Here is a 13468-nt window from a genome sequence, read left to right on the forward strand (position 1 = left end):
CTTTCAATGCATTTATTACAGCAAGCAACTCCTTCCGTGTAACACAGTATGCTTTTTTCATGGGAGTTGAGAGCCTTACTGTAATATGCAATCACAGTTTCGGTCCCGTTTTGAATTTGTGAGAGGACAGCACCAGTTGCTTTGTCACTGGCGTCAGTGTCCAGGACAAACTTGGAACCAGGAACCGGATAACCTAGAATTGGTGAGGAAGTTAGAGAAGTCTTTAGAGATTGGAATGACTCGTCGCCTTCTTGTGACCACTCAAATTTGGAGCTCTTATCCAAAACCTTGTGCAAAGGTTTCGCTTTTAGCGCAAAGTCCTTGACAAAACGCCTATAATATGAGCAAAGTCCCAGAAAGCTCTTAACCTCCTTTGCATCTCTCGGCGTTGGCCATCTCAGCACTGCTTCAATCTTTGCTGGGTCCGTAGAGATACCATCCTCTGAGACAATGTGGCCAATAAATTTTATTTTCTTTTAAAACAAGCTGCATTTTGAGGGTTTACATTTAAGGTTAGCCTCAAGAAGCCTTTCGAAGATATGTTCAAGGCGGGCTAAACCTTCTGACACAGTGGCACATGGAACAACAATGTCATCCATATATAGGAGACACTCCTCCCACTGTAGACCCCTTAGAACGTTCTCCATCAGCCTTTCGAATGTAGATGGAGCATGTGCCAGTCCAAAACTCATTACTGTAAATTGGTACAGCCCCATAGTTGTTGCAAAAGTGGTCTTTTCTTTGTCAGCATCACTCATACCGACCTGCCAGTAGCCGCTATTAAGATCGAGCGGGCTGAAATATTTGGCGCCAGAAAGTGAATCTATGCAATCGTCAACCCTTGGTAGCGGGTATGCATCTTTGATGGTGACGTCATTTAGGCGCCGATAGTCTATACAGAACCGCGGGGTGCCATCTTTCTTGTTCACTAAAAAAACTGGAGAAGCCCATGCACTGCTTGACGGCTCTATGATGCCACGTTCCAGCATTTTGGTAACTTCTTCCTTTTCAATTGCACGTTTACCAAGTGGTAAACGCCTTGGCGGTTGTCGAATTGGTGCAGCTTTACCAGTGTTGATGACATGTTTGACTAGTAAGGTTCGCCCAATGTCCTCTGAAGATTTGGAAAAGACAGGACTGTACTTGCAAAGCAAGTTTTGAAGATCAGATTTTTCCTGATCATTTAAATGGACTGAACTGCGATCATACAGATCAGTAAGGTGCTGTGGCAAAGTGTTACATTCAACTTGTTGAGTCACACGTGCAACACGATGTTGTTGCGTGTTTTCCAAGAAAGGTTTGCAGGTGCCAAGATGCATTCGTTTGAAGATTGTGACAGGTTCTGAACCATAGTTAACAACATTAACTAGAACATTCTCTGAGTGTGTTTCAACAATACCGCTCATGGGAAAAACTTCCTTTTCAGCCATAACATCAGGATCTGGTTCTACAAAACCAAGTGGTGCCATATATTCAGCAAGGGGAATATTGACTGGAACCCACATTCTAGAATGTGCAGGTATCTTGACCGTGTCACGAACCTCTACACGACATATTTGACTGGAGCCGCCCACAGTTTGAAGTGGTACAATATCGGACCCCATCACCAAACAGGACTTTCCGTAATTGATGTGGTCCACGTTTTGTCGAAGAAAATCCTGACCTAGGATTCCATCTGAATCAATGTCACCAACCACAAAAGTAACATCGTAGCACTCCTTACCAAGCTGAACCACAAGGTCGACTTTGCCAAGGATGTTCATTTGTTGCCCACTCACCGTATGAAAAGATTGAGTAACTGGAGTCATAGAATTGCAATATTGTTGGATATTTGCAAATGTTTGAGTGGAAATCAAAGAAGTTGTCGCGCCGCAATCAACAAGAAATCTAACAGGCTTAGAAGCAACCGTGCCAGTAACATAGAAACCATTGTCATAAGTGTGTGTATCCGCACCGGCTCGTGCAGAATGCATTGGAACAACGTAATCATAACAAGGTGTGGGTCTGTTAAAAATCTGCACCGACTCTTGACCCTCAGAGTCGATTGAAACTAGTTTTCCGACCTATTGTCGTTCATCTGGCGGCGAGATGAAGAGCCATCAAGAACATTGTGTTTCTGCTCAAACATGCGATTGGGCGGTTGTTGATTGTGGTGTAGCATATTGTTGGTGTTTGTGAACCTGTTTCTCTCAGTGTTGTTCGGGCAATCGCGCCAGTAGTGATCATTGGCTTTGCATCCAAAGCAATCAGGTGATTGGGGCTTTTTGTGGCGAGAGTTCTGAAATGGTGGGCCTCTGGGACAGACCTTTTCTAACCTGTCCAGACATGACTCGATACGCTGAAGACACTTGCGCAAATCAGTGTCAGAGTATGTAGAGCTCTCTTCACTGAGTGCCCTTACAAATGTGGAATGCGTACCAAGAACTGCCTCGTAGCGCTCAATAACATTAACAGCATCTGTGATTGTGCGACAGCCATTATAATTGCACCGACACTGCATATCGGGTGAAACCTGTTTATAAAGTTGATTGAGTGCAAGGCGCTCTTGGGAATGTATGTCCAGGTCTTGGTAGGCTCTCTGGGCCAACTGGCGTAGGTCATCCGCTAGAGCTGCACTTGATTCACCCCTTTGCCTGTGCCGGCTTTCGAACTTCAAAAGCCTCTATAACCAGGTTTAAACCCCCAGTGCTTTGCATTGACCGTTCCAAGGCGGTGACCCCAGCTTTATTCATATTTTGTGTTTATGTTGGTTTGTGTTGTGCTGTATTGTGCTGTTATGTACTGTTTGGGCAGTCGGTCACTTGCCTTAAATAAAGGACCAACTAATTGTTTTTAATGAAAATTCAATACTGCTCCAGCAGCTGGAGTTTCACTTCTTTATATTGCTGTTACTGAAGCGCGAAGCAAGTCTTCTACAGAGCAGAAAATAATCCCTTTTTTCAGATTGGGGCAAGCTCATGTAGAATGACCTAGCAGAGCCACGTAGGCAGCTGGCCAAGACAAGACATTTGGATTTATCATCCCATCCAGAGAGCTCTGCACAGTCCTCAAAGTGTGACATGTATGCTTCAAAGTCACCGCAGCCCTCATAATTATCTGGCCTTATCAATGAAGGATGAACTACTGGAATTGCAGGGGGTGCAAAGTTACCTCGATGTTCGAATCGTGGTCTACTAAGTTGTGTTTCACGATGTGTGTGTGAACTGTTATTGTTTGAAGAAAAATAGTGTTCTGCATCGCCTGTTACATTGACAAAACGATCGTCATCGGACATGTGTCGATCAACTGAAGGGCGATGGTTTTGAGTATCATTTTCCTCATTCTCATGGTGCTGATTTTATGTGTTTATGTTATCTGAAGTGTCATTATTTGAACGAAGATTAAATGAGATATCAGGGTCTGGGGATGCCATGTTTTATGTGGTGTTGATAATGTAGTAGTTGTAGTTGCACGTAGTCATAGTTGCGTGTGACCTCGGTTTACTGATTTGTGTGATTGAATAAATTTAAACTGCTTTAATATCAATGTGTTTGTTTTTCTTTCTAACGTTAGGCTGGGTTCGTATCACTCGGAAAATTATTTAAAAATAAACCGCGCTTCTGACACCAATTGTAATACTTAGACACTTAGATACTAAGTTGTCAGGATAGAACAAACGACCGAGTTAAGGTTTTACACATCTATTCAAATCGTAGAACGCGACTTAAGAAGTTTGGTTTACGAATAAATAACTATAAGTATGATGAAGGTGCGCAGCATCACTGTTACTCGATTAATATTTTAAATAACTTATAAGAATACTTAAGAGTTTACAGAACTATTCCCTACCATTATGATGGCTTTAGCTTAAGCTGGTAGGTTTCCGACTTTTAAATGACGTGGATTTTGAGTCCTTTACCGAGATGAAGAATCCGTGATGCTACGCGCTATTTATAGTGAAGATGCTTTAGGATTCCGAAACTTAGGCGTCCCAACCAATCAACGTGCACTTAGGAATTCCTTAACCAATAAAACAAGTTACAAAGAGCCATTTTCCTAAACAGCATTTCGGAATCCTAAATCAACAAAGTAAGTCAATAATATGAGTTGTTACATTATAAAAAGCAATTTGTATTAAAACACATTACATTAATACATAATATCAGGCAGGAATGTTCTGCATTTAAAGTCTGTTAAACATTTTAATAATACAATGGAAACATGAATCTAAATGATGCATAGGCTTTCTACGCGTGACAAAATAGTTCCAAAGCATTTGAAACTGGAACATAACTTTACCAAAATGCAATACACAAATGCATCCTCAGATTAATAATACAAGTGAAAGCCATTAATTTTGGAGAACAATAGTTAGGAAAAACAAATTATATTGTGCAATTGAAAATGTAGGTCGTATTCCTACACAGCTGGCTGACAGCGTCATAGTAAACAAACATGGAGCGTATTTTTGGATTGGAATTACTGAATTGTGATAACAATGGATTGTTAGCAAGTATCTGGAGTTAATAAAACATATGTAAGTAGATTTAATTGATAATATCATAACTATTACATATTACAGTATCGATAGCTCCGCGTCCTGACACGTAGAGCTCGTGCTTTGTTGACAGCGGAAGTTGGCACTGAACAGGTTTAGCCTTGTTCCTGAGCATGCATGCAGTACAGCTGAGTTGATTTGCTACTTGTAACCCTACAATTAGCTTGTTTTTCGTATTGTTTTCTCACAATATGCTTACAGTCATGGTTCCGGCTTGAAAGGATGTCGCGTCCGACTTAAACATAGGATTGTTGTAGCAAGTGTCCCCTTCATAATTTACCTTATAGAGATCTTTTGGCCAAAATGTGTCACTTTCAGCAACCAGTTGTTTTTTTTCGGTACGTTCTTGTCTCATTCAGTGATTTAAGGGAAGTATTGACCTTTTTCACTTTTCTTTGCATACAAAGGTGACATGGATCAATGATATTTGTTGTATTGAGAATTCTGCGGGAAGCTGTGTCCCCAGAAGTAGTACTAGAAACCCCTTTCAGGAAGCCTGCATTGCTCTTAGCTGCCTTTCTGCCCCTGATACTACATGGAACCTCATTTCTAAGCTTATGCTTGCCTACATATATGTATATTGTTCATTTTAACCTTTCCTTCCAGTCTAACCCCCCAAAATGAGCATTTTTTTTCATTCGCTCGGTTAGGAACACCCATTTTGACCAGATTGCCACCATAAAAATAGTCAAAAGTACTTTTTTGTGCCCAAATATGAAATTTTGTATTCTCTTGAACCTCTAGATGAGAGCTGGCTGTGCATATTGACATTCTGCTGCAGTTTGAAGGCACCCATGGCATTATATGCAAGAATAAATGATTGGTGTCTGGTAAATAAATGGGCTCCGAGCGACAAGGCGCTTTCAAGATTTCACACTTTTATTGGTGCGAAACAACAAGTTATTGGAAGCTTATTGATTTCTACACTTTATAGTATCTTTGATCTCTCATTTTTACTAATTTGTTTATTGTCTTGGATGAAATTGGATTATTTTGGCTTTGAAATTGACATTTTTGGGGTGATAAAAAAAACAACACAAAAAAGACGTTATCAAAATTGCTTAGAGTAAAAATATTTAGCAAATTCATTCTTTCTCCACCCGGCATAAGCCCCATGTGCCTGTCCATTTGGTTTGTTTTGGTATTTTGTTGCAGATATTGAACACAAGAGCTTTAAATCTTAAAGGGTCATTTAGGCTTTTACAGGCCTAAAATCGCCTTCTCGGACCGAAAACACCCGCGTGTGGAAATATGATATAAAATGGCCAAATGGACAGATAATCCAGCCAAACTTAATATATTGGTGCAATATGAATAGAAAGATAATAATACGCAAGAAAAACCCATTTTGATCAAAGGATATTTCTGCTTTAGGTTACAATATACTAAATCTTTTTGGAGTGCAATGCTATACTCTCTAAAAACATGAACATCATTTATTTGAAGACACGGTTCTCTGTAGGGTCACTTGCCATGACTTTATTTTAGTATATTTATGTGTGCATGTGGCAGGGAAAACATTGTTGTTTACTAGAAATTCACTTTTTTATCTGAAGATTGGAGACTACATAAGACTTTGACAGATGGCGGGAAATCCTCATGAACTGGATAGAAGCCAGTAAATAAATGGCCGTAAAACAGTGACTTTTGATTCGTGACGAGTTCTTTCTTACATACCGCGTGACCTATCTTGTTTATTGCTTAAATCAATTCGGCTTGGAATGCTCTTCGAGAAAAGGTATGGTTATGAGGGTCTCTATGCGCAAAAGTTTGACTTTATTTTTCGTTAAAGTTATTGCTTTTACATTGAATTTGTGTAGGAAATCTTTTGCTATATTGTGACCTTAACTAACTTTAGGTAAAAATGAAATATCATCTGCAAGTGCAAAATATAACTGGGGAAGCTTATTTTTGGTCATTTCTTAGCAAAAGAGAAGAAAATAAGTGCAATAAATGCATGAATTCAGATTATTTGACCTGAAATAGTTGTTTTTCAAGTTGACCCCCACCCTTACATAGCCGAATAAGGGCCAAACTGCTTTCCGACTTAAATTCAAAGGCATATTGGTTGACCGTGTAGTGTTAATGTGCTACATGAAGTCAGAGTTCAACGCCAGGGACTCCGTGATCCAGTAACGCATCAATAGCTTGTGCGTAAAGCATGAACATTCAAACAGAGCCCCATTTCACGGACATGGAATGGCAGACATTTTTACAGTATGGACAGTGCAGCAGATGCTTAACTGAGCCAGTTTTCATATTTAGTACAATCATGAATATAACAAGCTTTATCACTTCATATTATTCATAGAAATACACTTAAAATACATAAATGCATGTTTGTTTTTCATTTTATATCTATTTCTATTGGGTATTTTGACTTTTTCAGGTAGAGGAATGTCTGCGACTAAGCCGAGGGCCACTGGATAGGGGATGTTGATGGCAAATCAGTAAATAGTACTAAATTACTATCATGTACACAAGCAAATAAGCATATTCACGATGCTTAAGGTGTGAAGTAATGTCATAATCAGGTTTGTGGTCACTGAAACCCTTGCCGTCGTTCAATTCCCCGTGCAGTTTGTATCGATAGCTCCGCGTCCTGACACGTAGAGCTCGTGCTTTGTTGGCAGTGGAAGTTGGCACTGAACAGGTTTAGCCTTGTTCCTGAGCATGCATGCAGTACAGCTGAGTTGATTTGCTACTTGTAACCCTACAATTAGCTTGTGTTTGGTATTGTTTTCTCACAATATACTTACAGTCATGGTTCCGGCTTGAAAGGATGTCGCGTCCGACTTAAACATAGGATTGTTGTAGCAAGTGTCCCCTTCATAATTTACCTTATAGGGAGCTTTTTGCCAAAATGTGTCACTTCAGCAACCAGTTGTTTTTTTTTCGGTTCGTGCTTGTCTCATTCAGTGATTTAAGGGAAGTATTGACCTTTTTCACTTTTCTTTGCATACAAAGGTGACATGGATCAATGATATTTGTTGTGTTGAGAATTCTGCGGGAAGCTGTGTCCCCAGAAGAAGTACTAGAAACCCCTTTCAGGAAGCCTGCATTGCTCTTAGCTGCCTTTCTGCCCCTGATACTACATGGAACCTCATTTCTAAGCTTATATTGCTTGCCTACATATATGTATCTTGTTCATTTTAACCTTTCCTTCCAGTCTAACCCCCCAAAATGAGCATTTTTTTTCATTCGCTCGGTTAGGAACACCCATTTTGACCAGATTGCCACCATAAAAATAGTCAAAAGTACTTTTTTTGTGCCCAAATATAAAATTTTGTATTCTCTTGAACCTCTAGATGAGAGCTGGCTGTGCATATTGACCTTCTTCTGCAGTTTGAAGGCACCCATGACATTATATGCTAGAATAAATCATTGGTGTCTGGTCAATAAATGGGCTCCGAGCGACAAGGCGCTTTCAAGATTTCACACTTTTATTGGTGCGAAACAACAAGTTATTGGAAGCTTATTGATTTCTACACTTTATAGTATCTTTGATCTCTCATTTTTACTAATTTGTTTATTGTCTTGGATGTAATTGGATTTTTTTGGCTTTGAAATTGACATTTTTGGGGTGATTAAAAAAACACACACAAAAAAGACGTTATCAAAATTGCTTAGAGTGAAAATATTTAGCAAATTCATTCTTTCTCCACCCGGCATAAGCCCCATGTGCCTGTCCATTTGGTTTGTTTTGGTATATTGTTGCAGATATTGAACACAAGAGCTTTAAATCTTAAAGGGACATTTAGGCTTTTACAGGCCTAAAATCGCCTTCATCGGACCGAAAACACCCGCGTGTGGAAATATGATATAAAATGGCCAAATGGACAGATAATCCAGCCAAACTTAATTTATTGGTGCAATATGAATAGAAAGATAATAATATGCAAGAAAACCCCATTTTAATCAGAAGATATTTCTGCTTTAGGTTACAATATACTAAATCTTTTTGGAGTGCAATGCTATACTCTCTAAAAACATGAACATCATTTATTTGAAGACACGGTTCTCTGTAGGGTCACTTGCTATGACTTTATTTTAGTATATTTCTGTGTGCATGTGGCAGGGAAAACATTGTTGTTTACTAGAAATTCACTCTTTTATCTGAAGATTGGAGACTACATAAGACTTTGACAGATGGCGGGAAATCCTCATGAACTGGATAGAAGCCGGTAAATAGATGGCCGTAAAACAGTGACTTTTGATTCGTGACGAGTTCTTTCTTACATACCGCGTGACCTATCTTTTTATTGCTTAAATCAATTCGGCTTGGAATGCTCTTCGAGAAAAGGTATGGTTATGAGGGTCTCTATGCGCAAAAGTTTGACTTTATTTTTCGTCAAAGTTATTGCTTTTACATTGTATTTGTGTAGGAAATCTTTTGCTATATTGTGACCTTAACTAACTTTAGGTAAAAATGAAATATCATCTGCAAGTGCAAAATATAACTGGGGAAGCTTATTTTTGGTCATTTCTTAGCAAAAGAGAAGAAAATAAGTGCAATAAATGCATGAATTCAGATTATTTGACCTGAAATAGTTGTTTTTCAAGTTGACCCCCACCCTTACATAGCCGAATAAGGGCCAAACTGCTTTCCGACTTAAATTCAAAGGCATATTGGTTGACCGTGTAGTGTTAATGTGCTACATGAAGTCAGAGTTCAACGCCAGGGACTCCGTGATCCAGTAACGCATCAATAGCTTGTGCGTAAAGCATGAACATTCAAACAGAGCCCCATTTCACGGACATGGAATGGCAGACATTTTTACAGTATGGACAGTGCAGCAGATGCTTAACTGAGCCAGTTTTCATATTTAGTACAATCATGAATATAACAAGCTTTATCACTTCATATTATTCATAGAAATACACTTAAAATACATAAATGCATGTTTGTTTTTCATTTTATATCTATTTCTATTGGGTATTTTGACTTTTTCAGGTAGAGGAATGTCTGCGACTAAGCCGAGGGCCACTGGATAGGGGATGTTGATGGCAAATCAGTAAATAGTACTAAATTACTATCATGTACACAAGCAAATAAGCATATTCACGATGCTTAAGGTGTGAAGTAATGTCATAATCAGGTTTGTGGTCACTGAAACCCTTGCCGTCGTGCAATTCCCCGTGCAGTTTGTATCGATAGCTCCGCGTCCTGACACGTAGAGCTCGTGCTTTGTTGGCAGTGGAAGTTGGCACTGAACAGGTTTAGCCTTGTTCCTGAGCATGCATGCAGTACAGCTGAGTTGATTTGCTACTTGTAACCCTACAATTAGCTTGTGTTTGGTATTGTTTTCTCACAATATACTTACAGTCATGGTTCCGGCTTGAAAGGATGTCGCGTCCGACTTAAACATAGGATTGTTGTAGCAAGTGTCCCCTTCATAATTTACCTTATAGGGAGCTTTTTGCCAAAATGTGTCACTTCAGCAACCAGTTGTTTTTTTTTCGGTTCGTGCTTGTCTCATTCAGTGATTTAAGGGAAGTATTGACCTTTTTCACTTTTCTTTGCATACAAAGGTGACATGGATCAATGATATTTGTTGTGTTGAGAATTCTGCGGGAAGCTGTGTCCCCAGAAGAAGTACTAGAAACCCCTTTCAGGAAGCCTGCATTGCTCTTAGCTGCCTTTCTGCCCCTGATACTACATGGAACCTCATTTCTAAGCTTATAATGCTTGCCTACATATATGTATCTTGTTCATTTTAACCTTTCCTTCCAGTCTAACCCCCCAAAATGAGCATTTTTTTTCATTCGCTCGGTTAGGAACACCCATTTTGACCAGATTGCCACCATAAAAATAGTCAAAAGTACTTTTTTTGTGCCCAAATATAAAATTTTGTATTCTCTTGAACCTCTAGATGAGAGCTGGCTGTGCATATTGACCTTCTTCTGCAGTTTGAAGGCACCCATGACATTATATGCTAGAATAAATCATTGGTGTCTGGTCAATAAATGGGCTCCGAGCGACAAGGCGCTTTCAAGATTTCACACTTTTATTGGTGCGAAACAACAAGTTATTGGAAGCTTATTGATTTCTACACTTTATAGTATCTTTGATCTCTCATTTTTACTAATTTGTTTATTGTCTTGGATGTAATTGGATTTTTTTGGCTTTGAAATTGACATTTTTGGGGTGATTAAAAAAAACACACACAAAAAAGACGTTATCAAAATTGCTTAGAGTGAAAATATTTAGCAAATTCATTCTTTCTCCACCCGGCATAAGCCCCATGTGCCTGTCCATTTGGTTTGTTTTGGTATATTGTTGCAGATATTGAACACAAGAGCTTTAAATCTTAAAGGGACATTTAGGCTTTTACAGGCCTAAAATCGCCTTCATCGGACCGAAAACACCCGCGTGTGGAAATATGATATAAAATGGCCAAATGGACAGATAATCCAGCCAAACTTAATTTATTGGTGCAATATGAATAGAAAGATAATAATATGCAAGAAAACCCCATTTTAATCAGAAGATATTTCTGCTTTAGGTTACAATATACTAAATCTTTTTGGAGTGCAATGCTATACTCTCTAAAAACATGAACATCATTTATTTGAAGACACGGTTCTCTGTAGGGTCACTTGCTATGACTTTATTTTAGTATATTTCTGTGTGCATGTGGCAGGGAAAACATTGTTGTTTACTAGAAATTCACTCTTTTATCTGAAGATTGGAGACTACATAAGACTTTGACAGATGGCGGGAAATCCTCATGAACTGGATAGAAGCCGGTAAATAGATGGCCGTAAAACAGTGACTTTTGATTCGTGACGAGTTCTTTCTTACATACCGCGTGACCTATCTTTTTATTGCTTAAATCAATTCGGCTTGGAATGCTCTTCGAGAAAAGGTATGGTTATGAGGGTCTCTATGCGCAAAAGTTTGACTTTATTTTTCGTCAAAGTTATTGCTTTTACATTGTATTTGTGTAGGAAATCTTTTGCTATATTGTGACCTTAACTAACTTTAGGTAAAAATGAAATATCATCTGCAAGTGCAAAATATAACTGGGGAAGCTTATTTTTGGCCATTTCTTAGCAAAAGAGAAGAAAATAAGTGCAATAAATGCATGAATTCAGATTATTTGACCTGAAATAGTTGTTTTTCAAGTTGACCCCCACCCTTACATAGCCGAATAAGGGCCAACTTATCTTATCGATTGTTCCGACTTAAATCCAAAGGCATATTGGTTGACCGTGTAGTGTTAATGTGCTACATGAAGTCAGAGTTCAACGCCAGGGACTCCGTGATCCAGTAACGCACCAATTGCTTGTGCGTAAAGCATGAACATTCAAACAGAGCCCCATTTCACGGACATGGAATGGCAGACATTTTTACAGTATGGACAGTGCAGCAGATGCTTAACCGAGCCAGTTTTCATATTTAGTACAATCATGAATATAACAAGCTTTATCACTTCATATTATTCATAGAAATACACTTAAAATACATAAATGCATGTTTGTTTTTCATTTTATATCTATTTCTATTGGGTATTTTGACTTTTTCAGGTAGAGGAATGTCTGCGACTAAGCCGAGGGCCACTGGATAAGGGATGATGATAGCAAATCAGGAAATAGTACTAAATTACTATCATGTACACAAGCCAATAAGCATATTCACGATGCTTAAGGTGTGAAATAATGTCATAATCAGGTTTGTGGTCACTGAAACCCTTGCCGTCGTGCAATTCCCCGTGCAGTTTGTATCGATAGCTCCGCGTCCTGACACGTAGAGCTCGTGCTTTGTTGGCAGTGGAAGTTGGCACTGAACAGGTTTAGCCTTGTTCCTGAGCATGCATGCAGTACAGCTGAGTTGATTTGCTACTTGTAACCCTACAATTAGCTTGTGTTTCGTATTGTTTTCTCACAATATGCTTAAAGTCATGGTTCCGGCTTGAAAGGATGTCGCGTCCGACTTAAACATAGGATTGTTTTAAGTGTCCCCTTCATAATTTACCTTATAGGGATCTTTTTGCCAAAATGTGTCACTTTCATCAACCAGTTTTTTTTTCGGTACGTGCTTGTCTCTTTCAGTGATTTAAGGGAAGTATTGACCTTTTTCACTTTTCTTTGCATACAAAGGTGACATGGATCAATGATATTTGTTGTGTTGAGAATTCTGCGGGAAGCTGTGTCCCCAAAAGAAGTACTAGAAACCCCTTTCAGGAAGCCTGCATTGCTCTTAGCTGCCTTTCTGCCCCTGATACTACATGGAACCTAATTTCTAAGCTTATTATGCTTGCCTACATATATGTATCTTGTTCATTTTAACCTTTCCTTCCAGTCTAACCCCCCCAAAATGAGCATTTTTTTTTCATTCGCTCGGTTAGGAACACCCATTTTAACCAGATTGCCACCATAAAAATAGTCAAAAGTATTTTTTTGTGCCCAAAATATGAAATTTTGTATTCTCTTGAACCTCTAGATGAGAGCTGGCTGTGCATATTGACCTTCTGCTGCAGTTTAAAGTCACCCATGACATTATATGCTAGACTAAATCATTGGTGTCTGGTAAATAAATGGCCTCCGAGCGACAAGGCGCTTTCAAGATTTCACACTTTTATTGGTGCGAAACAACAAGTTATTGGAAGCTTATTGATTTCTACACTTTAAAGTATCTTTGATCTCTCATTTTTACTAATTTGTTTATTGTCTTGGATGAAATTGGATTTTTTTGGCTTTGAAATTGACATTTTTGGGGTGATTAAAAAAAAAAAAATACGTTATCAAAATTGCTTAGAGTGAAAATTTTTAGCAAATTCATTCTTTCTCCACCCGGCATAAGCCCCATGTGCCTGTCCATTTGGTTTGTTTTGGTATTTTGTTGCAGATATTGAACACAAGAGCTTTAGATCTTTAAGGGACATTTAGGCTTTTACAGGCCTAAAATCGCCTTCTTCGGACCGAAAA

General features: G+C 38.8%; 1 protein-coding gene across 42 annotated transcripts in view; it reads left to right on the forward strand.

The window, feature by feature from the left end:
- Nucleotides 1–4219: 4219 nt before the first annotated feature.
- LOC127853565 (4-galactosyl-N-acetylglucosaminide 3-alpha-L-fucosyltransferase FUT6-like) overlaps nucleotides 4220–13468 on the forward strand; it is a 38042-nt gene continuing 28793 nt past the window's right edge. For 3 of the 42 annotated variants that reach the window (XM_052388200.1, XM_052388199.1, XM_052388201.1), the window contains exons 1-3: nucleotides 5201–6987; nucleotides 11226–11287; nucleotides 12068–12189. Coding sequence is in view for 3 of the 42 variants with exons in the window: in XM_052388178.1 (XP_052244138.1) it covers nucleotides 8703–8721 (19 nt within the window). In the remaining 39 variants the exon portion in view is untranslated. Of the gene's footprint in view, nucleotides 4517–4595; nucleotides 6988–7845; nucleotides 8722–8901; nucleotides 9553–11225; nucleotides 11288–11377; nucleotides 12213–13468 lie in introns of those variants that run through there. The other 39 variants (XM_052388169.1, XM_052388168.1, XM_052388170.1 and 36 more) reach the window with 27 other exon arrangements.

This window comes from Dreissena polymorpha, chromosome 12, assembly GCF_020536995.1.
Source record: "Dreissena polymorpha isolate Duluth1 chromosome 12, UMN_Dpol_1.0, whole genome shotgun sequence".
NCBI lineage: Eukaryota > Metazoa > Mollusca > Bivalvia > Myida > Dreissenidae > Dreissena > Dreissena polymorpha.